Source organism: Pelophylax lessonae (assembly GCF_965119305.1).
Source record: "Pelophylax lessonae genome assembly, chromosome: 2".
Classification (NCBI taxonomy): domain Eukaryota; kingdom Metazoa; phylum Chordata; class Amphibia; order Anura; family Ranidae; genus Pelophylax; species Pelophylax lessonae.
The window spans coordinates 579,970,163-579,994,644 of NC_138769.1; the positions used below are offsets into that span (position 1 = coordinate 579,970,163).

Here is a 24,482-nt window from a genome sequence, read left to right on the forward strand (position 1 = left end):
TGCCCAAAGAACGGCTGGCATACTTACATACTGTCAGGGCGAGTGACATAACACAGAGTGAAAACTGCAAGATCAAACTCAGGACTGCTTCCAACAAACAGGGAACCAATGCTCTTCAGGTAGTTTGACCACTTAAACTGAAGTCCAAATACATCAGGATAACCTGTCCACTAAAAGAAGATAGATATTAATAAAATCAATGTTGTATAAGTCCAAAGGATTTATGTATGATTCAGGGTTTTAAGTGATGATGAAATGTAAAGCCCAGCTCAAGCAAAACCTTTTGTTTTTATTTTTGGTAAATCAGGAAAGGGTACAGGTTAGGTTTTAACTGTCATCTGTGTCCCTAATCTCCTGGGAGAAACCTTTCCCTGTGGGACACAAAAAAACCCCAAAACACAGTTTTAGCATACAAGGGTTAGAATTTCTGACAATGTTTTTTATTTTTGTCAGTGTCTCCCTGTCTGTGCTATTTCTTGCATAAGCTTCATGGGGGCATGCAGTGACGGAAAATCTCTTCAATAAGGCTACAGACAGAAATATAAACCTGAGATAAAATTGGCTGTAGAAAACTTGTGAAAATTTGGTTGGATTTAAGCTACGCATAGATGATTCAGTTTTTTCAACAAGTGGCTTGAACGAAAAAAAGTGACCCAATTCCCCCATTCACACAATCAATGTGGATGAGAAAATCCTCCCTGCTGTGTCTTTGTATTCTAACCATGTGGAGACGACCCTCGATACAGCTGCAGTCAATAACCTGCAGCGTTGAATGAGCAGCTAAAATCCGACAGGGTGGTTGAACAGAAGTTGATTGGTAGATCGACTTCTGATCAACCGCAGTGGCTGTACATGGATCGAAATTCAGCCAGTCCCTGTTGAACTGGCCAAATTTTGATCCATGTATGACCAGCTCTAGACTTTAAATGAAAATAAAATAAAAGATTTCCTAACGGGAAAACCACTCTTATGTATTAACAGCAACTTTACAGTTAAGCAGTCTCTCGGAAATATTCAGTTCATAAGGAAACTGTTACAAATACGAAAGCAATGTCACGTGTGTATTCCAAAAGTGTGACTTCCACTTTTTTTAACCAGTAGATCATGTACCTAAGAAAAGGATTTTCTGTGAAGTCTTTTTCTTTCTTTGAAACTTCTCTTTTCAAATGGTTTCAAAGAAGGAAAAAAAATGGATTCATAGGCTAAATACTCTTAACAAATGGAATAAACATTGAAATTGATTTAAACTTTTTTGGAAGATAGTTAATGGATAATTTAATAATTTTATGGATAGGTAAATATGGTTGCAAATTTTGTAGTGTATATTGTGAAAATTCATTATTAATGGAGTTAATCTATTTGAGATAGTATTTTTCAGGTAAACATGATTGATAGAATGATTTTATCTGTGACTGTATGCATATATTAATATGATTGCTAGATAGTGTATATTGTATTAATTTTTAGCCCCCGTTCACACTAAGGCGACCTGTGAGGCGACCTGGTCGCCTCACAGGTCGCCGTAGGTCGCCTCCCATAGGGAAGCTGCGGACCCGTTCTAATAGGAGCGACACGAGTCGCTCTGACTTAGAAAAAGGGTCCGGAGCTTCTTTGGGGCGACCAGGAGGCGAACGCCATAGACTTCAATGCTATGAAGTCCGTGGCGGCCGCTCCGAGGTCGTGGCGTGCTGCTCGCACCGCGACCTCGGAGGTCGCGGTGCGAGGTAGCGTCGCCTGCATGTGAACGGGGGCTTAGGGTGACGTCAAAAAAATAATAATATAATAGGTTGATAATATTTGTGTAATTAAGGAGTTAATATGTTTAATATGGGCAGCAAAGGAGTTAAAGTGACACTAAACTCTGGTTAAAAAAAAAAAATCTATTCAAGTATGTATTCAAAAAAGTACCTTCTATTGCTCTCAGCCGCCTTCAAATGTCTGAATTTTTTTTGCTGCTGTGATCTTATTTCCTGTTAGAGAGTGACTACATTCATTCTGCATGGTCCCACTGTATGTCAGAACCTACCCGTTCTCTTTTGCTCGCTCCCAAGATGAACTAAAGAATTTATTGTGTGCTTATGTGCTTAGAGCAGTGCGTATGTCGGCAACTAATGTGCACTACTCGTTCAAAGTGAAAGGGAAAAAGGAGAGGTTTGAGGCCTCACAGAGGATGTTACAAGGAAGCAGAAAAATATAGTAAAAAATGAAAAAATAGTTTAAAGGGGTATTAAGTAGTGGATGTGTATGGATTACTTTTGGAGAATAAGGATAAAGGAACTGCATGATTAGCCAGCCCAATGTCTCTGAATAAAATTCAGATAAAATGCTTCAGTGCATCAGGTTGGCTTATGCACCCTTATAAATAAAGCCATTAAGTAGTGGATGTGTATGGATTGCTTTTGGAGAAAAAGGATAAAGGAAATGGATGATTAGCCAGCCCAATTCCTCTAAAGAAAACGCTGATGAAATGTGTCAGCTGGCTTATGCATTCTTTTTAAATCAGTAGGCTTTATGCTATGTCAGTTTTTTGCTTCTTCCACATTCAAAGGTGAATCGGATTTAGTTTCACTCATACACTGTACTAGATTCTTGTCAAAGGAAGAAGATTGGAATGCATCCAGGAAGATCTAGGATGGCTGAGTAACACCTGAGCTCTATCTGTGTCAGAGGAAATCTCAGGCTTTCTCCGAGTGAGAGGAAGGAAGGGTTATGGTGCCCATACATTAGATGAAAAATCGTTCAAAAATCTGTCACTTGGACAGCCCGTTTTTTGTCCAGTTAATGGGCACAAATCGAAAATCAGTTGTGACATTTTTGAGCCAAAAAATCAAAGGAAAAGTTTGGAAAACTACCGAACAGATGATAAAATAAAAGGTTAATGTGTTTCTCATCCGTCAAAAATTTAACCGTTGGAACTGCGCATATGTGAGCCAAAAACAAAAAAACAAAGGAGAAACTGATCTCATTTATGTCCATTAAATGATTTATTTAGGTCATTATATGATGGCAATATCTTTTGCTCTCACGACCGTGTGTTCATTTTTCAAAAACGTGTTCAAACTATTTTTCGACTGGTGTATTGCTGGCATAGGCAGTACCTGACATTATACAACCTGTTGGGATCTGATGGCCAGGAAGCTTATCCACAAACACTTATGACCTACAGAAATCCAATGTACAATGATGAGAGTTCCAAAGATGAGTGTGGAAGCCTATGGGTTTGTATGGTGGCTTATAGTGTGGCTTTGTGATTGGAGTGACTTATATCTGTGTAGCCTAAGAGTGGGCTTTTAAACTGCAGCTAAGGAAAATGAGTGATTAAGCCTTGGAAACTGGACAATTTAGGAGCCCATAGTTCTATGAAAGCTATGACTTCACTGGCTGGGGTTTACACAAGGCGTTCCTTGGCTCCCAACAGCTGCACAAAGTAGCAACAGAGAGTAATGAAATAAGTTATAAATACTGCGCTAAAACATGAAAAGCAGTGATAGGGTAAAAAAAAAAAAAAGTCAAAATGAAGCATGTAATCAATATCTATTTTTGCACACAGCGGCGGATCGCCGCATACTTTTTAGAATTCTACAATAAACTGAACCTGTTGCATTGTCCTGCATGGGCAAAGAAAAGGTTATTTTAAAATAAAATAAGTAAAGAATACTGCACTGAAACATGAAAAGCAGCGATAGGGTAAAAAAGTCAAAATGAAGCATGTAGTCAATGTCTATCTATCATTGCACACAGTGGCGGACCACTGGTTACTTTTTAATAGAGCACAGCTTCTAAGCAGGGCCAGATTAACGTAGGGGCTATTGGAGCTACAGCTCCAGGCCCCTACCTTTATATAGGCCCCGGGTTGGCCATATTCACTGTTACCGCTCTTCTGTCACTTGTAAACACAGAAGTCTGGCTTCTATGCTCGCTTCCCCAGGCAGCTCCCTCAGAACCTCCCCACACAGCACGAAGGCCGGACAAGGAGGGACAGTTGCCGATGCATGGATGTGTTTATGGGCTTCAGAGACAGCATCCCATGTGGAATTAGGCATGCATGGCAGCACCCTTCCTCCTCTGGGTGCATGCCAAGGCACGGCCCTTAAGGCCCTTCAAAATCCTCAGCACCAAGCCCATGATGCTCTTAATCCGGCCCTGCTTCTAAGGTAGTCTACATTACAATTCTATTCAGCTCTGGAAGGGACACAAGATGTATTTCTGTGAAGTGTTTCACAGGATAATTTTATAGTCAGTAAGTGTTGGTCACATGAGACTGGACTTGCTCTCTAATGTTGAAGATGTTAACTGCTTATCCAAGCAGCTTCCTAAGCCTTTTATAGCCACATGGGTAACTCAATCACCTTAATCCAATCATTAGGGAAAGTGCCAAGGCAGATGTTGATCCACCTGGCGTTTTGACAACAATTCACATCTGCAGTCACGTATTTTAGTCATGTATCTCAGATGAAAAACACTTGGCCCCGACTAAAAAAAGGACTTGAACAAGGCTGTTTTACAGATTTTTGTATCTCCTATCTTGTTCTTGGTAAATAAACATGTGCCTTGACACGCTCCATGGTGGCTAGATTAAAGTATACGTAACCCCAAAAACAAAAATGTAATATATTGCAGTTTATCAATCCTTAGATGTGGTGGTGGTTCCATTGGTTTTTGCTTTTTCATGCTAAGTACATTTTCTGCAGGCGCAGAAAAATTCTTCTTGATTCTGCAAAAATCTTGTGTCCTTGTAACTTACTCTGCACTTAACTGAAATCTCAAACAGTGTTATAAACTTTCCCAGCTACGTATCTTCTGTAGACTACACAACAATTCCACTCTCTGTCAGCCTTTTTCAACTAGGGTTCCAGTGAGACCCCAGGATTCTTTGAGAGGTTGCCAAGGGTTTCTTGAGCGACAAGCGCTTTTTGCTTTCAGATACAGTATCTACCACTGACGCCAATTAGCTTTTAACTATTTGTACAAGCATTCTTCCCAATAAGGACCTATGTAAGGAACATTCTTCCCACTGACTATCAGGCTACTGTTCTGTGAGCTGTACGTAGTGTAATGGGGCAGTTCACCAACCACCACCATGTGAATGGGCACTTTTCCACTGACCATTAGTGTAAGCGAACATTTCTTCACTTATCACCAATACAGTATAAGAAAACACTGCAACCTTCACTCTCTGTATCTTTTCTGGACATAATTATAATTAGTTTAGATTATTGTTTTGGCTAAAATACCATGAGTTGTAGATACAGTAATAGTTACCACAGATCGCCCGAGACCTGAAAGTTATTTTAAGGGTCCCCCTGTGTTAAAAAAATGTAGAGATAGGCTGCTCTAGGTAATGAAGATGTTGAGAGGGGAAGGTGTTCTGTACTCCAAATCAAATGAGACTCCTGACAGGAGATTGGCAACCATGCTCCTTCATACATATTCTATGGTAAGTAAGTGTTACTAGCAGGATCATCAGGTGAATATAAAGTAAATAACTCCTAAAAAAAAAGGAAAGTAATGCAGCCACAACATCTACCGTGTTTCCCCGAAAATAAGACCGGGTCTTATATTAATCTTGGCTACAAAAAACACACTAGGGCTTATTTTCAGGGGATGTCTTATTTATTTACGGTATGTACAATGACAATCTTAAAGTGATTGTAATCCTAAAATAAATAAATATCCTGATCATTTAAAGCAGTGTTTCTCAACTCTGGTCCTCAGGGCACCGTAACAGGCCAGATTTTAAATATTACCTTGGGGAGATGCAGACTAGAATACTGCAATCACTGAGCAGCAAATTATATCACCTGTAAAATATTTCAGTTTTCTTGCAAACCTGACCTGTTAGTGTGCCCTGATGCCCGGAGTTGAGAAACACTGCTTTAAAGCATGATAGACAGCACAGTGCTTGTGCTGTGTCATTTAGCCCTCTCTATGTTCTAAAAAACCTGGAATAAAACAATAAAATGTTAAAAAAAAAAGGTATCACCCCCCTCTCTCCTTGTCAGCTCAGGAGTCAGAATTATGGCATTCTGAAATCCCAAAAATAAACCTTGGATAAAGTCCTTGTAAAATTATGTAATTGATTTTGTAAAAAGATTATGTAATGTGCAGTGTGTCTCCTTTTGTAACTTTATTGTTGAAAATATCTTATTTACAGCGCTGCTGGGCACTCACATGACCCTCTGGAGCTCTACTTTCCCTCTCCGAATACTGCAGAGGGAGGGGCTGAGATCAAGGATTTTACTAGGGCTTATTTTCAGGGTAGGGCTTATATTGCAGCCATCCCTGAAAATCACGCTAGGGCTTATTTTCAGGGAAACAGGGTAAGAACTGGCAAGCAGAAATAAAATACATTTTTGTTTTTAGGTTAAGATCAGATTTAACCACTTAGGGACTTCCCTATAGCACTTTTACTGCATCAGGACGGCCGCTGTGTGTAGGATCACATATACATACATGATCCTGCACTTCCGGGTAGCGGCCGTGAGTGTACACTGCCAGAGGCTTGGTCCCACTGTGTTTTTTTACAGCAGAAGCCAATGGGCGGGTAATCCAGACTTGATGTCCACTGGCACCCGCCAATCACTCGGTACACAGGCAGAACGGCAGTCTGTCTATGTTAACAATGCAGATTGCTGTTCTGTCAGGAGGGAAAACATGGATCCTGTGTTCCTGCAAAGCAAGAACATGGATCCATGTCTTCCCCTAGTACAAGCACCTCCCCCACAGTAAGAAAACACCAGCTACGCACACATTTAACCCTTTGATCACACCTGATGTTTAGCCCCTTCCCAGCCAGTGTCAGTGCATATTGTTTAGTACTGATCACTGTACTAGTGTCACTGGTTTCCAAAAAGTGTCAGTTAGTGTCTGATTGTCCACCACAATATCAAAGTCCTGCTATAAGTCACTATTCACCGTTATTACTAGTAAAAAAAAAAAAAAATATTCCATAGTTTGTAGACGCTATAACTTTTGCGCAAACCAATCAATATACGCTTATTGAGATTTTTTTTACCAAAAATATGTAGCAGAATACATATTGACTTAAATTTATAAAGAAATTAGATTTTTTACATTTTTTTTCCATAGATATATTTTATAGTAGAAAGTAAAAAATATTGTTTTTCAAAATTGTCGGCCTTTTTGTTTATAGCGCAAAAAATAAAAAAAACTCAGAGGTGATCAAATACCACCAAAAGAAAGGTATTTGTGGAAAAAAGTACATAAATGTTATTTGGGTACAGTGTCCCATGACTGTGCAACTGTAATTTAACCACTTGACGACGGGCCGCTGCATATATACTGCAGCAAAGTGGCGCTATTGCGCAAAACATACCTGTGTGTCCTTTCGTTTAATAGCCACTAGATAGCGTCATCGTGCCGCCATAGGTGCGATTGCGCTGTGATTGGCTAGTGGGATGTCAATCAACGGGGTCCGACAGACTCAAAGTCCGCCAGCTACACACGATCATGCCTATGTAAACAAGGCAGCTCGCCTTTCTGCAAGGGGACAAGATGGCGATCTTGTGTTCCAATCAGTGTAACTCCCCCCCCCCCCCCACACACACACACACACAGTTCGTAAGCACCTCCTAGGGATGAACTTAACCCTTTGATCACCCCTGATGCTAAACCCTTCCATGCCAGTGTCATTAGTGCAGCGACAGTACATTTTTTTAGCACTGATCACTGTATTGGTGTCACTGGTCCCCAAAAAGTGTCAGTTAGATGTCAGATTTGTCTGCCGCAATGTCGCAGTCCTACTAAAAATCACAGATCGCCTCCATTTCTAGTAAAAATAAATAAATAAATACAATTTCCATATAAATATTGCATTGTTTGTAGACGTATATTGTTTGGGCAAACCAATCAATATATGCTTATTGAGATTATTTTTTTTACCAAAAATAAGTAGCAGAATACATATTGGCCTATATTGATAAAAAAAAAAATTGATATAACATTTTTTATTGGGTGTGTTTTATAGCAAAAAATATTATGTTTTTCTTTTTTTTCCAAAATTGATGCTCTTTTTTTGGTTATAGTGCAAAAAATAAAAACCGCAGAGCTTATGTGGGTACAGCGTCACACGACCACGCAATTGTTAGTTAAAGTAACGCAGTACCCTATGGCAAAAAATGGCCTAGTCAGGAAGGGGGATTAAATCTTCTGGAGGTCAAGTGGTTAAGATGATTGAGTTTCGCATGGAGCTACTAACACTGGGGTATGTTCCTGAGAGTAATTAGAGCTAGGGAAGCTGCTTGGACAAGGAGCAAAATTGTTTTTCATTACTTAAAGCGGAGTTCCGGCCCCAAAATCGTCATAGTCGATTTTGGGCCAATCCGCTTGCTTCTAGGTCACCTGAAAAGGAAATGGATAGTTACGATTTTTTTTTTTTTTACTTACCTTGTAATTGCAGAAAAATATACTCACCTTTCTTCCACTTCCTCCCTCGGCGGCCGCGGCCCACGCCGTCACTTCCGCTTTGCAATGATTCCTGGGAGCTGAACGTCATCGCTCCCAGGAATCAATGTGCCTGCACCGGCCCCGACGTCAGTTCCGGTGCAGGCGTGTCATACCTTGCTAAACAGCATGCCCAGAAGCTGTGCAGGGATGACGCTGCAGCCCCGGAAGTGGGACCGAAGAGGATGGAAGAGGACGCAGAAGAGGATCGCGCTGGCTTCAGCTGCCCACATCTGAGATGGCAGCGCTGGAGAAGAAATTTTCAAGGTAAGTATTTCTTCTTAAAAGGTAAGTGCGAACTGGGACAGATCAGAGGCTATCCATTGTGAAATGTACTAGCCCTGACTGTCCCGAGGGTATTTTCATTGAAATTTTTTTTTTGGTGACCGGAACTCCGCTTTAAGTCCAGTTGAAGGGGAATAACTACTACTAGCAAGTTGCAACAAAAGATGTGGCCAAAGGGAACTGATAAGTACCAAAAATGTGCAGCCATGCACGCCTATATTTTCCATCTCATGTAAACTCTGAATTCTCACCTTTCATCAGGATTACAGTTGCCATTTTCTTAGACTAGGTTTTAAAAATAAATGCAACTATTTAATTGATTGTAATAAGAAGCGCTATTCTGCCTGTGGAACTGTTGCTATGAGTTCAGTGAGCATACATAAGGATTATTTGCACATCCTGCGTCATTTACTAAACATTGTCTGTGGGGGGAGCTATAAAAATTGCACAGAAACACTTACAGGTCCATTTACACTGTAACTCAGGTAGTTGAGTTGGCCAGCCTTTTCCAGCAGGTAGAACCGTACCCAATTGTGGAAGCCAGAGATCTTTCCCCCATGGATTTCACCTATGAATGCAAACCACCAATGAGTATGTTCGCTGTGTAAAGAAAGCTCAAAGCAAGAAAGATACTTTAAGGGGGAGATTTACTAAAACTGGTGCACTCAGAATTTACTGCAGCTATGCATTGTAACCAATTAGCTTCTAAGTTTTATTGTCAAACATTAAGGCCCCTCTCACACATACGGTCTGTTCAGTTCATCAGCTCAGTCACGTCAAAACGTATCAGTTTTTCATCCGTTTTTTCATCCGTTTTTTCATCCATTTTTTTTTTTAAATGGAAAACGAAACGTTTGTCTGTTTACATTCGTTTTTTTGTCTGATCCGTTTTCTTGACGGATGAAAAATAGGGCATTCATCCATTCCAAAAAATGGGCATTGACGGAGGTGGATGAAAACGGATGTTAACGGATGATCATCCGTTGTCATCCGTTTTTACAAGGAGATGCATTGATGCCCGTTTTTCATCCATCAACGGATTGGTTACTATGCACAGCTGCCCACACCAGATTCTGTGTGCACCAGTTTTAGTAAATCTCCCTCTATATGTATTAAGTGAAAGCATCTCCTATAATAATCACACCTACATACACAAAAGGTACCGCATTTAATAGAAAATTAGATATTTACCTGTACAGTCCATTACTCCCTGAAATTACATCATTAACATTATTTTAAGTAGCTTTTTTATCTCCTGTACAATATATATTATACTAACAATCAATACATAACATTTTGATGTGGTCAAAATTCAAGACAAAATTATTAAGCACACATCAATCATGCACCAAAACGTAAAGTGGATTTCCTACTTCTAAAAATGCTCTCTCCCCGCTCCTAACACCTATGTTTAGTAACCTATGTAAGAAAGATGTAAACACTTACCTATTTTCAGGCTGCTCCAGTTTAATCACATGACCCCACTCCCCTGTATCAGTCAGTGCCACTGCAAGGGAGAGGAGAGAGCATTCCAACAATGGCCTATCCATTCTTGGTGCTCCCTCCTCTCCCCTGCAAGGGGACTGGCTGACACAAGGGAGCGGGATCACATGACCAGACCAGAATGGCCTTAAAATAGGTAAGTAGTTACATCTTTCTTACAAAGGTTACTAAGTATAGGAGTTATGAGGGGGGAGGGGACAGTTTTAGGAGTATTTAGGGTTAGGATAGAATTCTACTTTAAGGGATTTATTTAAAGCCTAAGTGTAGATAAAATAAAAATAGAAAATCAGCACAAGGAACATAACTTTCAGTCAGCAGGATGTGTCCTTTGTCCTAATTCTTTTTAAGTTACATAGTTACATAGTTAGTAAGGTTGAAGGCCGACCACTGCATCTAAAGTCCTTAGCATTGCCTGTTTCCTTGTGCTTCTTCAAAAGAGCTTGAACAGCACAACCCCAGTTTGCTTTGAAGTCTTTGCCTGAGCGAGATCTTGCTGTTGTAGTATAACTGCCTTGTGTCTTATTGCTCTACTGACCTGTGACATGAAACTGTCTTCCACAACCTCACATTAGTAGCAGAGTTTGGCTGTTCCTCACCCAGTTTTAAGCCTCCTACACAGCTGTTTCTATTTCAATTAATGACTGTGTTTCAACCTACATATGAAATTGATGATCATTAGCACCCTCTTGATATAACTGATATATCATACATCTGACTCTAATCCTACAAAATCCCTGACTTTGTACAAGTTTACAAAGTGTGCAAGTGTAAGAATTGATACTGGTTTGAAGCCAAAAGGTAGTCACACCAAATATGGATTTGATTTCAATTTTTCTTCTGTTTGCTCACTTTGCATTTTGTAAATTGATAAAAATAGTCAATTAAAATATATATTTTTGAAAGCATTCTTACTTTACAGCATTTCTCTACACCTTCCTAAAACTATGACACAGTGCTGTTTATTTGTTTTTTGTTTTTTTGTTTTTACACAATGCTGATATAAACGTATGTATTGGTATTAATTGTATAAATTAACATAAATTTTGGTGTGAGGGACCTACTATATTGTTTCTGTTACCACTAATAGGAGCACTGTACTGTTCTGTAGGTTATTATACTGTTCACGTGTTTAGTAAATGCACATTAGTGGTAGCTGCTCTTTCAAAGATATAAAAGCTATTTGCTGTACTTCTGAAATCAGTACTATAGGGGATATCTGCTGATTTACATATTCCGAGACATGCATGTATATGCTTATGGAGGCAACAGGAGACAAATACCCAAAGACTTTTAAAGCTACCTTGACTCAGCAGAAGACAATACCCAATAGCAAAAAATTCTCCCCTATAATATGAAGTCTGGGTATGTCTCATAAGCTGTAAAGTCCCCCCCCCCCCCCAAAAAAAAAAAAAATAGGAATGGAAATAAACCAAATTAGTTAAAGGAATCTCACATCTGTAGCCATTTTACAGACTGCTATCTTGTAATCAGGATAGGAACAGACGGTATACTCTTTACTAAAAATAGCTGGGAATAATGTCCAGCAGATGTTCTTAAAAATATTAAAGATGTATAAAACATGTTCAAAATAAACTTATTTAAAATGAGACAACGCTTTTTAATAAATATATGATATGTTAGTTAGTTAGGCCTAATGTGCTGACAGTATGTAATTTATATAAAAAAAAAAAGGTAAGATAAAAGAAGCAGTTACTCCTTACCAAGAAATATGTGCTCAAAACCTGATGAATCCAAGGGCCCCTTGGTACGGGTATAAAGTCCAAACCACATCAACTTCAGGTCATCCTTAAAGCTTGCGGAAGATGTATAATAACCTGTGTGAAGGTTAACAAATTTTAATTTGGACTAACCTTGACAATAACTGGCAGGTTGCAAAGTTGGACAATTCCCTTTGGCACATTTCATAAAAGTGTTGCCTAACTTTTTGGAGCCATTTCTCTGCATTTTAGACCATAGTCTAAGGAGACTGGCGTCTGAATTGGTTAACTAACCCCATACAGAAAAAACTGCTATCCATACAATACCTGTCATTCACCTATATAGCAAGTATGGGTTCTATGACACTAGATCCCAAATGCTCAGTCTCCTTCTATAAAGCCTTGGGGTTACAGAATTTTGAGTATAATGGCTTTGGAGATGCCTCTCTCAAGCCCAAAATGTTATATAAGATGCATAATATAAAAGAAGGGCCAGGCCAGTGGTAAAGTCCAAGTTACATAGTTACATAGTTGGTAAGGTTGAATAAAGACAATAGTCCATCCAGTTCAACCTGTGTAGGTGTATGTGTGTCAGTGTCGATAATAATTTCCCATATCCCTGTATGTTGGGTTCTTTAAGATGCACATCCAAGAGTCTTTTATAAATATCAATAACACCACCAATTGTGGAAGAGATTTCCATATCCTTATCTCCTTGACAATGAAAAACCCACTGCACAGCTTAAGGTTAAACAGCTTCATGTCGAATCTCATTGTGTGGCCCCATGTCCTTATACACACTCTGGAATTAAATAGCTTTTTTCCTGTGCTGGGATCATCATTGAGGTATTTGTAAATCTCTATCATGTCCCCTCTCAAGCATCTCTTCTCCAGCGAGAATAAATTTGGTGCTTATAGTCGTGTAAGAAAGTTAATTTATTGAAAAAAGTCTGTTAACCAGCCCCAACCAACCCCTCACCCCATCAAGGCTTCAAACTTTCAGAGGACAGGAATACTTAGACTGTAAAGAACTCCAAACCATCTGCTGGAGTGCTTGCACCTTCCCTAAAATCTATATTCAGAGCAGAGTTCCCCACGATTTGAGTATTCATCATCTAAACATTTGTACATCTTATCAGCATTCTTTACAGTTTGAGTATTCACATTTTCTGAAAGTTTGAAATTAATTTACCACAGTTTCCTACAATCTGAAGAGAAATGTTGATCAATGTATGGGCAGCCTGATCAATCAACTTGGGTAGAACAAGCCTGTTAGATTTTCTACATGTGACTACTGCCAGCGGCTTTAGCCGCTAGCCATATTCTGCCGGCCAGGAAGGCTCCCTGCGCCCTCCTGCTGGCAGAACACAATAGCGCTGCAGGAGGTATTTTCCTATCAACACTAACTGTGTTTTTAGGACCTGATGAAAGAGGTCTCCTATAACTCCTTAAACTCATCGGTCTGTTAACAGACTTTTTAGCAATAAGCTAACTTCCTTACTTGGACTTCGGTCTGGTGTTCTCTTTAGTTTATTTTTCATATATAGTATAGCTACTGTATATGAATCAAACTAGTAGGTTGTAATAACATTTTGCCAACAATGTTACATCTATACATTTTCCTACGCTATAGCTACAATACATTTTATCTGACTATTGCGCCAGGTCTAAATAAGATAATATAGCTATGTTTTGACCAAAGCGCATGTGATACAGTGAAGGCAGACATAAGAGGACATTTATAATAAGGCAAACAGCAATGTTCAAAATATCATAACCTTTAGCAATTGATCAAAATTCCTCTTTCACTAATCTCTCCAGAATAAACACAGATATGGTTGTTAAATATTATAGAATATTATATATCATCAATGCTCATGCATAATTGTCTATAAAAAGGTTGCATGGACTGTTTGTATGTAAGTAATCCAATTTATAGCAAGAATAAGTGCAAATACTTTTGTAATAATAGTGGTATTGCTTTTATAATAATGATGCTTACCTTTGGAAACTAGGAAATTTGAAAGTAAGCTGAAGATAGAAGTCTTAAAGACCTCATCAACAAAGGCATTTTGCTCTGTGACCTCTCCAGTGGGCACCGACTCTGCTGTTCCAGTCGTCTGCACGTAATTGTCAAGCAGAGCAATGAATTTGGAAAAGGTTGGACGGGCAAACAGTTTGGCTTCATTGACATAGCTGAAAAGCCTAAAAGTAAAACAGAATTTAGTAAATGCTTAAACTGCCCAACTAAGATGAAGATGTTGGCAGACTTAAACTTTATATGTAACTTCATATATGATTTATTCCTTTTTAACCGCTACACAAAATTGGAAACTAATAAATAAGCCATGTTACTGATATAGAGTTTTTGTTGTGTGAGACATTGCATCTGTGCAATGTTTGTATATTTATAAGCCTGTTTGCATTAACCTGACCTTGAGGAGTCTTTCATGATTTAAAAAAGTTGGATTTCGAGTCATTGCAAACAGACACCTTTCAGGTCTCATTTTTTCCTCTGGAAACCAAAGCAGGTTGTTGCTTGAGACAAAACCTCCACTTTATTGATATATGAAGACTTCTGTCTGAAAGGTTGCCCAAACCTCACCTACATCAGGATGTGCTCAGCTGTCTGGCTAGCAACAGTTCATAGAATCTGAACACACGACTCTATCAAGGGCACACTGCGGTATCACCAGTTATATGGTTCCATGAACCCTATAAACACTGGGTAGAAAGGAGAGGTCACCCACTGTGAGTGCGTCTCAGATGACCTCTTAAATGGCTAATGTCATGTACCCTTAAAGTTTTAAGACAAAGATAAACAATGTATATGACAGCTTTCCGGTCCTTAAAAGTGGTGGCTACATTCATTTTTTTTTTCAGGCTTTCTTTTCTTTGTGCTTGGCAATCCTACCAGTAACCCAATTCCTGTGCTAGGGTAAAAACTCTCATTGATATCTCCAAAATGTTTATCATTTAGAGGGACTGCTAGCTTTTGAAATGAAATCACTCTGTTACCTTTTCCTCCTCAAGTGTCCCTCTTTTTGGAGAGATTTGTAGGCCTTAATAATAAATGCAATATTTAACTACTAAAAGTGTTACACTAAACCTTTCACACAAATCTTTGTATTACTATTTAAAAAGTCAGTAGAAAGAAACATAGTAATGAAAAAAGCAATTTGAGGTTATTTTGGGTTATTTTGGGTTATTAATTTTGAGGTATTAATCATTTTTTGCCTATTATTTCTTTATGATGTCAACCTAGGCTACTCACTTTTAGTTTGGACAGCCAAACACCTTCCTAACATGGGTAGAGATATTCTGTAGAGGTGAACTGGGAAGGCTAACAGCATTACTTGAGATGTTAGTGCAGCAGAAGCAGTGTATGAGACGTTACAAGTTCTGGATCACAGGACAGCTCTTAAAGTTATAGTAAAGTATTGTTTTTTCTATTAAAATAACAAACATGTTATACTTACCTGCCCTATGTAGTCGGTTTGCACAGGGCAGCCCAGATCCTCCTCTTCTTGGGTCCCTGGCAGGAGCTCCTGGCCCCTCCCTCCTGTTGATTGCCCCCCCAGGAAGCAGCTTGCTATGGGGGCACCCAAGCAGAGCTGCAGCTCTGTGTATCCATTCAGACCCCCTCTCTCTCCTGGTTGGCTAACTGAGTTTCACTGACAGCAGCGGGAGGCAATAGCGCCACTGCTGTGTCTCAGCCTATCAGGAGAGAGAGTTGCGAACAGCTGAGGCACTCATGGACATCCCTGGATAGAGATGGGCTCAGGTAAGTATTAGGGGGGCTGAGGAGGCTGCTACACACAGAAGGCTTTTTATCCTAATGCATAGAATGCATTAAGGTAAAAAACCTTCTGACTTTCCAACCCCTTTCATTTCTGATGAAATCAACAGGGTTTGTTCACTAATTAAACATATATAAAAAAAAGATTTTTAAAAGTGTATTTCACAGATAAAAAGGAGAAAATAAGAGGTGTATTTTTAAGGTTTACATTCATTTTAGGTAATTCTGTGCTTGGATACATTATTTACTTAACTCCAGGTACAAATCCTTACATTTAAATGTTTTCCACAATGGCCACAAAGGATATAGGTCCACTTTGCGGGCACCAAGTGCTCTTATAGTCCCAGATTGTACCTCATAAAAGTAGCCGGTGACATCATCCCTGTACTAAAAAGACTATGCAGAGAGTGGAGCTGTGGGAGGGACCCATCAGGTCTGCACACTACAGGTTGTATGTAGAAAACTACATGGGGGGGTGGATACAAAGTCTGTCAGCAGAAAAAGGAGAGAAAACAGCAGTGACTGATCTTTACCACAGGAGGCTCTGCACAAAAAGCAAAATACAAAAGTTGCTTCAAGAAATGCAGGATACCAGGATTGAATTAAGAATACACAAGGCTCTTGTATTTATACAATATTTGGTTGGCCTGGAGTTTAGCTTTAATCGTGTGGTGCTGTATGTTACCTTTGAACATTTACATTCAGTCACCTTAATCCAATCACCCTTGTTTTGAGAAATGTGTCAAGGCAGATGTTGACTGTCCAAGAATAGTCCAGGAGTTTGGTTTGTACAGTCTTTTGGACACATATGGTGATGATAGTATAAAAGTGACTAAAGCCTCATACACAATCCCAGTTTCCTGCTAGGTTGAATGAAAAAAACCTGAAAGTTCAGGTCAGAGTGGCTACACTGATGTAGCAGGTTTCCCAGGCATTGAGCCTGAGGTTGGTCTGCCAGTGTTACCAGTTACCTTTCCAGCCCATGTGAGCTGTGACCCTAGGTGTGAGAACTGAGACAATGACAATTCCGGCATCTTTGGTTTGGTTGTTTTATTGTATTTAGGGGGTGGGAGAAGGGAATGAGTGGGATACTCCTCTGGCTCAACTAGGTATACTTTTGGGACTCTTTTGGCAAGAAATGCCTATTAGCACTGTCTTGATGCCAGCCATCGCTAGCCAACGCTTCCTGACGCTTCCTGACGCTTGAATACACTGTAACACTGAAAACTGTGCTGGAACCTCGACTTTAATTCAGAAGATCCAGGACTGTAGAATACTTGACTCCTGACACTGCTTTGCTCAAAAGTCACTGAATAGCTCCCTCCAGCCGTGCGCTGGCTTGAGGTAGCTCCTTGTAAATTCCTGTGCTGCTGCAACTCTCAACTGGTACACACCACGCTGTACACTGACTCTTCAGGGCCCAAACTGAAGGTGCCCCTTTAACCCTTCAGGGTCCTCTGACTAGGTACCCCCTCTAACTGCAGGGTCCTCTGACTAGGCACCCCCTTTACAGCTAGCTGACACTTGGGTCCTAGAACCTTCTCCGGAGTGGCCCCCTCTAACACTAGGTAGACCCCCAGGGGTAATCCGCAGTACTCACGACCTGTGTAGGCTTTGCTGGGACTGGACCCCTCTCTCTCTCCGCTGGTTCTCGGCACACCGGATCCCCTTAAGCTCAACTCAGCACCCTCTGAATTCTCAGGCAGCACCCAGAGACATCCACTTCCTCTGACAGGAGGAGAGACAGCCGTACTCTCCCTCCTGGGACTCTGCTTCCCACCAAAGACCATGAGTCATGCACTCCCTCAAACTTATACCCACTCCCAAAATCCTCTGCAGCAGAATCTGCCCTTTGGGGTAGCTACAAGCCTGAATGTGTCCCTGATTGGGTTTCCTCCCCTGCCCTATGAGAAGCCTCTCACAGAGCCAGTGGGGAGACTCCCCTCTCAGCAGACACACCTGGAAGCCATGACAACCTACTTGACAAAAACAAATCATGGCTCTGCTGTTAGGCAGACAAAGCCCACTATATTTTACCTAGCACCTACCTGTAGGGTGCTCCACTGACATGGGGACAGCCCCCCCGCCAGAGCACTCCGGTCCGCGCTCAGCCATTGGCTGAGAGCACTGATCAGGAGTCGATCGGCAGACCTTTTTCGGTTATGCCCCTTTGACAGAAGCCGGCAAAACGGTCAGCTACTGTTGGCCCGACTCCAGTACACTCAGGCCCAATGTCAATAGAGAACTGGCTGTTGCCGCCCAACATTCGGCCTGTGTGTACTAGGCTTAAGTTACTTGCATGGCTTTGAATGCTGGTGGTATGTTTCCAACAGTCCTTTGAGCTAAACGGCTGTACATACTGGCCGAAGGTCAGGTGACATTGGCCGGTTCAATAGAAACTGGTCAATATACGGCCTGTGTGTAAGAAGCCGGTCCGACAGAAACCGGTCGTTCTGCTGGCTTCTGTCAAAGGGATATGACCGAAAAAGGTGACTGAGTGCCAATGGCCAATGGCTGAGAGAGCTGACTGGTGTGTTCTGGCAGGGGGGGGGACACAATAGCTCAGAGGGGAAGATTGCTGTACTAACATTGAATAGTTAGTACAGAGGCTCCTCACGAGTTCAACAGATTTTTTTCATTTAGCCAGCTGGGTTGAATAAAAGAAAAACTGTTAGTGTGCATCAGGCCCAAGGAAGCCACTTTGATTAGCCATGAAGCTTTTTCAACATTACGGACAAGTCAAGCTGAATGTTATGAACTACTGTTAGCTATACCATTTTTTTCATCCAGGGTTCCATGAAACTCTAGGGCTCCTCCAAAAGTTACTAGAGGTTCCCTGAGCAATAAGCAACTTCTGACTCTCAGATAAGTGACCATTGCTCTTTTCAGCTATCTGTGAGGAGCATCGTTCCTACTGGTCACTAATTTAAGTGGGTCTTTCTACAATAACCACCAACCTAAAGGGAAGGGCTTTTCCCACTGAACACCTACAGGTATGTAGGGGAGCATTTCACTGACCACTAATATTAGAGGGCACTACACTGACCACCATTGTAATGGGGCACTTCACTGACCACCAATGTAATAGGGCATTTTTCCAGTCACCATCAAAATGAGAAAACACTGCAAATTTTACTATCTGAGTTTCTTTTTTGGCCATAATTATAACTAATTTAATTGTATTATTGCTAAAATTCATTTTGTCATACACAGCAGCCCTAGAGATCAAATATGCTAGGTACACTAAGTACCCAACAATCACATTTCTTTTACTTATTTGTAAATCTCAGAATAATGTTTGAGCTAATGTACCATGAGCTGTAGGTATAGTATTAATAGAATAATAATACCAGGGGTTCCCTGTGACCTGAAAATTATGTCAAGGGTTCCTCCGTATTAAAAAAGTTGGCAAAGACTGAGTCATATTATGACCTGGATAAATTAAAACCTTTACAGACATTGGCAGAAACAATAACCTGGGGGTTAGAAAAGAAAGTGAGACTGGAGAGTTCTTTTTATATGACACCTGAAAGGATGGCACGAAAATACTATATTCGCTAAACACACATGACACCCATCTGCTACTAAGGGTTTATTTCATTAAAGTGAAGGTAAACTGTTTTTTTTTTTCTGATCACATTGTATAGTTAACATTGAAATTCAATAAAAAGTGATCTCCACTCTCCATTATGTGTCTATTTTTGAAGTAGATCACATGCTGCAATTTAGCAATAGGAATAATTTGAAAGATATTAGTAGACATTATGTTTACAATTTGTCTACATGGTAAGAATACTGAATAAACAAGAGTTTCGTGCATTTTAGGATAATTCCTGTATTATTATAAGCCTGGAGTAGTTGAAGCGATGATTTAACAAAAAGGACATCCCTGAGATTACTACCATTTTGCAATTACAGTGGACCTATGCACTCATAGTATGTCCTCAGTCTTCTGTATAAAATGACACTGCCTCACATTTAACCATGATAACTAAGAACAATCAGTGGCAGAATTGAATTACTGCAGGGGACAATTAGAGTAGGGTATTGTTTACCCACAGCTGTTTTTTTGGTGTTTACTATTAATTAAAAATGTGCCCAGAGCTGAGCTTTAAACCCCATCTCCAGGCAACACTTGAAATCTTTCCCATCCCACCAGAACTTCATTGCTGGTGAAGCAATTGCATACTTACCTAAGCCCACCATCCATGTCCCTTGTTGGTGCCATTTTCGGGGGAACTGATAATCCAGCACTCGAGATGTGCCCACGCCAGTCATTCCTAGTTGTTCCCCTTGTACTGCTATCATCATTTCAGTCTTTCTTTTAAGTTCTGAGAGGACCCCGCCACTGGAAAGTCAATAGGAAGTGTCCATGCAAGCAGTGGATATCCAAAGAAGGAAACTGCCTCCTGTGTGAGCAGGGATTTAAAGTGGAACTAAACCCTTCTATCCTTTTCAGGCAAAAAAGTTGTCATCTTTCCCTTAGTTTGATCTGAAACTGCCATGGTGCTGCACATGTGATGAGATATGACACCAGACATTTGATGTTTTGACAGTTTGGTTGAGAGCACTAGCATAGGTGTGCAACATAACAAATGGTCTCAGTATAAGAGTGGAGAGTGTTGATTGGGTCAATATTTTTTTTTTTATTGCTATTTTATTTTTTTTTTATTATTTTTTACCATTTTTTTACAGCCCCCTCAGGGGGCTTTGGTGAAATATCAGGGACAGAGATTGCCCAGTTCCTTTCTCAGCTGCACTGGACAGTGAATGGATGGGAAGTACGGCTTTCTGTTCATTCACAAGCTGAAGCATAGGAAACACAGTTTATTATGCTTCTATTATTAATAGACACAGGAGCAATCAGCACTGATCCCACAAGGGGGGGGGGGGGAGGGCCTGGTCAGCAGGGAAATTTGCGCCACATGAGGTGATTACAGTGTGCCCAGGCCCACCTGGCATACCCTGTGCGCACGCCTATGAGCACAAGCAAATGTGACAGTTAGCATTCCCTGCATGCCGAGAATGTAAATTAAATTTTGAAACCATTAAAGCAATTATTTCTGCTTCAAGTAAGTAAAAGGGGCATTTTGGTTGGGTTATTTTATACCAATAAAGCAATTATTTCTGCTTCAAGTAAGTAAAAGGGGCATTTAGGTTGGGTTATTTTATTTTATTATGCCAGAGATTAGTTAGAGGGGATGAAGAGAGGGATCCTGGAGCATAGCATTATACCCCATTGTTCCAGTGTTGTCCCTCACTTCTATCTTGAGACATGGCACAGTCCCCACCCTTTCAAGCTACAGTTCCTTACATAAGCCTTAATTCATTATTTTCCAATTACCCAGCATGTTGAAGTTTGCATCTTTCTAAAATAAATATTTAATAGATACTTAATAATGAAATATGATGGAAGCAGGTCATCAACCTACTTTTGGCTGGCATAGTCTGTTCCGGAGCTTGTCTGGGAGCTGGCTGCCAAGTACTGGAGATTCAAGGTAATGTCAGCACTGGCAGCTCGGTTTGCATCTGAAGAATACAACTGCTCGACTAAATTGGTAATTTCATCATTGGTGGCTGCAAACACCTCTGGAACTGCTCCTGGAATACAACAGTTTGAACAGAAACATACAGTGATTGCTCCAATAATTTATTATTTGAGTACATTTAAAAAAAATAGAAAAATACTGAATATGCAAGTTTTAGAATAAGTGTTTATGTCTATAATGTTTATTAAGACACAGAAAAAGCATCAAATTGCAGATATTAAGCTTAACAAAGCATCGCCAAACAAGTAAGCAATCAATTCAGTTTATCTTCGAAGTCCACTTATTTTATCTTCATTGAGGATCTATATAACTTTCTGCAGTAGGACTGCAGCCCCTTGCCAGTCATTGCCAGAGTAATTGTTTCTGAAAACTGCAGCAGAGATGGATAGTAGAACCAGCATCAGACAGTGACCAGAGAGGGCACTGAAACTTTAGGGGGAGACTGTCATGAAGGGTTGTCTTTTCTGACCTCCATCTGAAAATGCGAGTTGCCTGGCTGTGTCTGACATTAGCACTTTTGAGTCACAAATCCAGAACACACACACACAATATGAATCAAAAAGTAGAAGAATTCCATATCTTGATATTTCTTATATATGACAGACAGGGAAATGGCATTTTCAAAAGGGAGGTCAGCATGGGCAGCCTTCATTCTTCTTTTATGACAGATTTTCTTTAATTGGTAGAAACCCTTACTATGAAATAAATAATAGGAAATTCTATAAGTGAGATCTGTATTATGGAACATAAGTCATTTCTGGAATGCAATTCAGTCCATTGTCCCCATGATACCAAATCTCAAACATAATTGCACCACAGTTACACCTATAGTGTATATTTCAAATATCTATTAAAATACATGTACCTTGTTACTTCAATAAAAAATGATTGAAATATCAAATATATGCTGCCCTAATGGGTGGAGTTGGAAACTTGGGATTTCCTTGTATTTTTTAAGCCAGGCTCAGGAACAGGGAGATACATGTTTCTGAGGACCACACTCATTTTACAGCAGGAAAGTCCTGGTACAGAAGATCAGTGCTGGGATGAAAATGATAGACACTAGATATGTGGGCTGTGTTCTCTATATGCAGTTTATGTAAAATGTACTTTTCATGATTGCTTTTTTATCATAGAGGAACCCCTGACATGATTGAATCTTTTTATTATAGAGGAACCCCTGATATTACTTTTAGGTTTCAATGGACTACAAGTGCGCAATGAGTGTTAAAACTGCTGTGTTTAATTAGGAAATTTTCTCAGAGTCCTGTAGACCCAGGAAGTGAGAGGATATACACTATAGTACCAAAAGTCCAAATCATTTGGTGGAGGGGGGATTATGGTGTGGAGTTGTTTTTCAGGGGTTGGGCTGGCCCCTTAGTTCCAGTGAAGGGAATTCTTAAGGCGTCAGCATACCAAGACATTTTGGACAATTTCATGCTCCCAACTTTGCGGGAACAGTTTGGGGATGGCCCCTTCCTGTTCCAACATGACTACACACCAGTGCACAAAGCAAGGTCCATAAAGACATGGGTGAGCGACTTTGGGGTGGAGCAACTTGACTGGCCTGCACAAAGTCCTGACCTCAACCCGATAGAACATCTTTAGGATGAATTAAAGTGGAGACTGAGAGCCAGGCCTTCTCGACCATATCAGTGGCCGACCTCACAAATCTGCTTCTGGAAGAAAGGTCAAACATTCCCATAGACACACTCCTAAACCTCCTAAACCAGCCTTCCCAGATGAGTTGAAGCTGTTATAGCTGCAAAGGGTGGGCCGACTCAATATTGAACCCTACTGACTAAGACTGAGCTGCCATTAAATTTCATGTACGTGTAAAGGAGACCACCCCATTTCTTTTGGTAATAAAGTGTAAGTGAGGGATTTCCCTTCTTACCCAGTTGTCACAGGAGCACACATCTCACATTGAAAGATTTATGGCAACTAAAAATGTTCAATTTACGTCCATTTTCAATAATTATAACATTGGTGCTCAGGGCAATTAAAGAGAATAAATCTCCTCAAAGAGGATAAAGACAGCAATAAAAACTTAACAGTGATTATTTCTAACCCCTTACCAAACAACTTAAAAAAATGGAATTAGAGTAAAAAGTCTCTAAAAGAAGCAACAGTTGCCTAACTCATTTACCGCATGCTAGTTGTGAAGCTAAACCTATTTATTGAATTACAATGAACTAGTATGCATTCTATGAGTTGGTGAAAGGCTGCTTTGATCAGGGCTTTCTCACACTGCTGTTTAGGTTCCAGGGATTCTTTTTAAACATATAACAAAAATGAATGATTAACATTTCATACATAGTTTATCATTCAGTAGCTGGTTCCTAGTTTATCTAATTTTGAATAAGTTATTTATAACACTACCAAGTAACTGGCATAAAATAAAAGTATCTCACTTGGCTCTGGTAGGTGCGCTCCATAGACAAGGCATGGCAAAAACCACAGAAGGAAGGAGGTCCTCATTGTGTAGTGTCTGCGGTTACAGTCCTGTAAACCTCTCTGTCGCTGCAAGTCTTTTATAGACACCTTGTATCAGTGACCTCAGACGTTGAGACATCAATACGACTGACCTTGCTTGTCTCACAACCTTTCTGAACTTCAGGAATTGTGAAACATTATCCTGGGTGGCCGTTAGAACTGGGTGACCTTTAAATTTCACTTCTTAAACATGACATTTTCACTTATTTATCAGAAACAATAAGAATTTGACTTGAATGTGAATCTAATACAAATATTCATGTATTGATGTCCAGTTCGAAAAAGTAAACTCCCATTGGACACTTGTACCTACAGGTAAGTTTATATTAAAGCTTACCTGTAGGTACAAGGAATATCTCCTAATTGTCCACTGTTTAGGAGATATTCAGTGTCTCATCAGCCAGTCACATCACCGGCGCATGTGCCCTGAAGGAAAGGCATACTCGTGCCGTTCTTTCAGAGTTCTGTGCCACGGCTAAGACTTCCACACACATACGCGGCATTCAAGCAGCCAGAGCCCACAAAACCAGAAGGAAGACCGGGTGAGAAGTCCTGTCAATGGTTAAAGGGAGCCACTGGAGGGCTTCATTTCAAGGCAAGTCTATCATTATATGACATTACCTTGCAGGGAGAAGATTTTTTTTTTTTTAGTAAAGTTTACTACCACTT

General features: G+C 40.2%; 1 protein-coding gene across 1 annotated transcript in view; it reads right to left on the reverse strand.

Moving 5' to 3' along the window:
- The window catches only part of LOC309546720 (uncharacterized protein), a gene marked incomplete at its 3' end in the record, with an annotated part of 75,205 nt that extends 51,394 nt beyond the window's left edge, over nucleotides 1–23,811 (reverse strand). Inside the window, exons 1-6 of the mRNA XM_082246423.1 lie at nucleotides 23,732–23,811; nucleotides 21,201–21,369; nucleotides 13,972–14,174; nucleotides 11,973–12,086; nucleotides 9,210–9,316; nucleotides 32–170 (exon numbers count right to left, since the gene is read on the reverse strand). Of these exons, the coding sequence (XP_082102549.1) occupies nucleotides 32–170; nucleotides 9,210–9,316; nucleotides 11,973–12,086; nucleotides 13,972–14,174; nucleotides 21,201–21,369; nucleotides 23,732–23,798 (799 nt within the window). The 5' untranslated portion in view covers nucleotides 23,799–23,811. The remainder of the gene's footprint in view (nucleotides 1–31; nucleotides 171–9,209; nucleotides 9,317–11,972; nucleotides 12,087–13,971; nucleotides 14,175–21,200; nucleotides 21,370–23,731) is intronic.
- Between the last annotated feature and the right edge of the window lie 671 nt (nucleotides 23,812–24,482).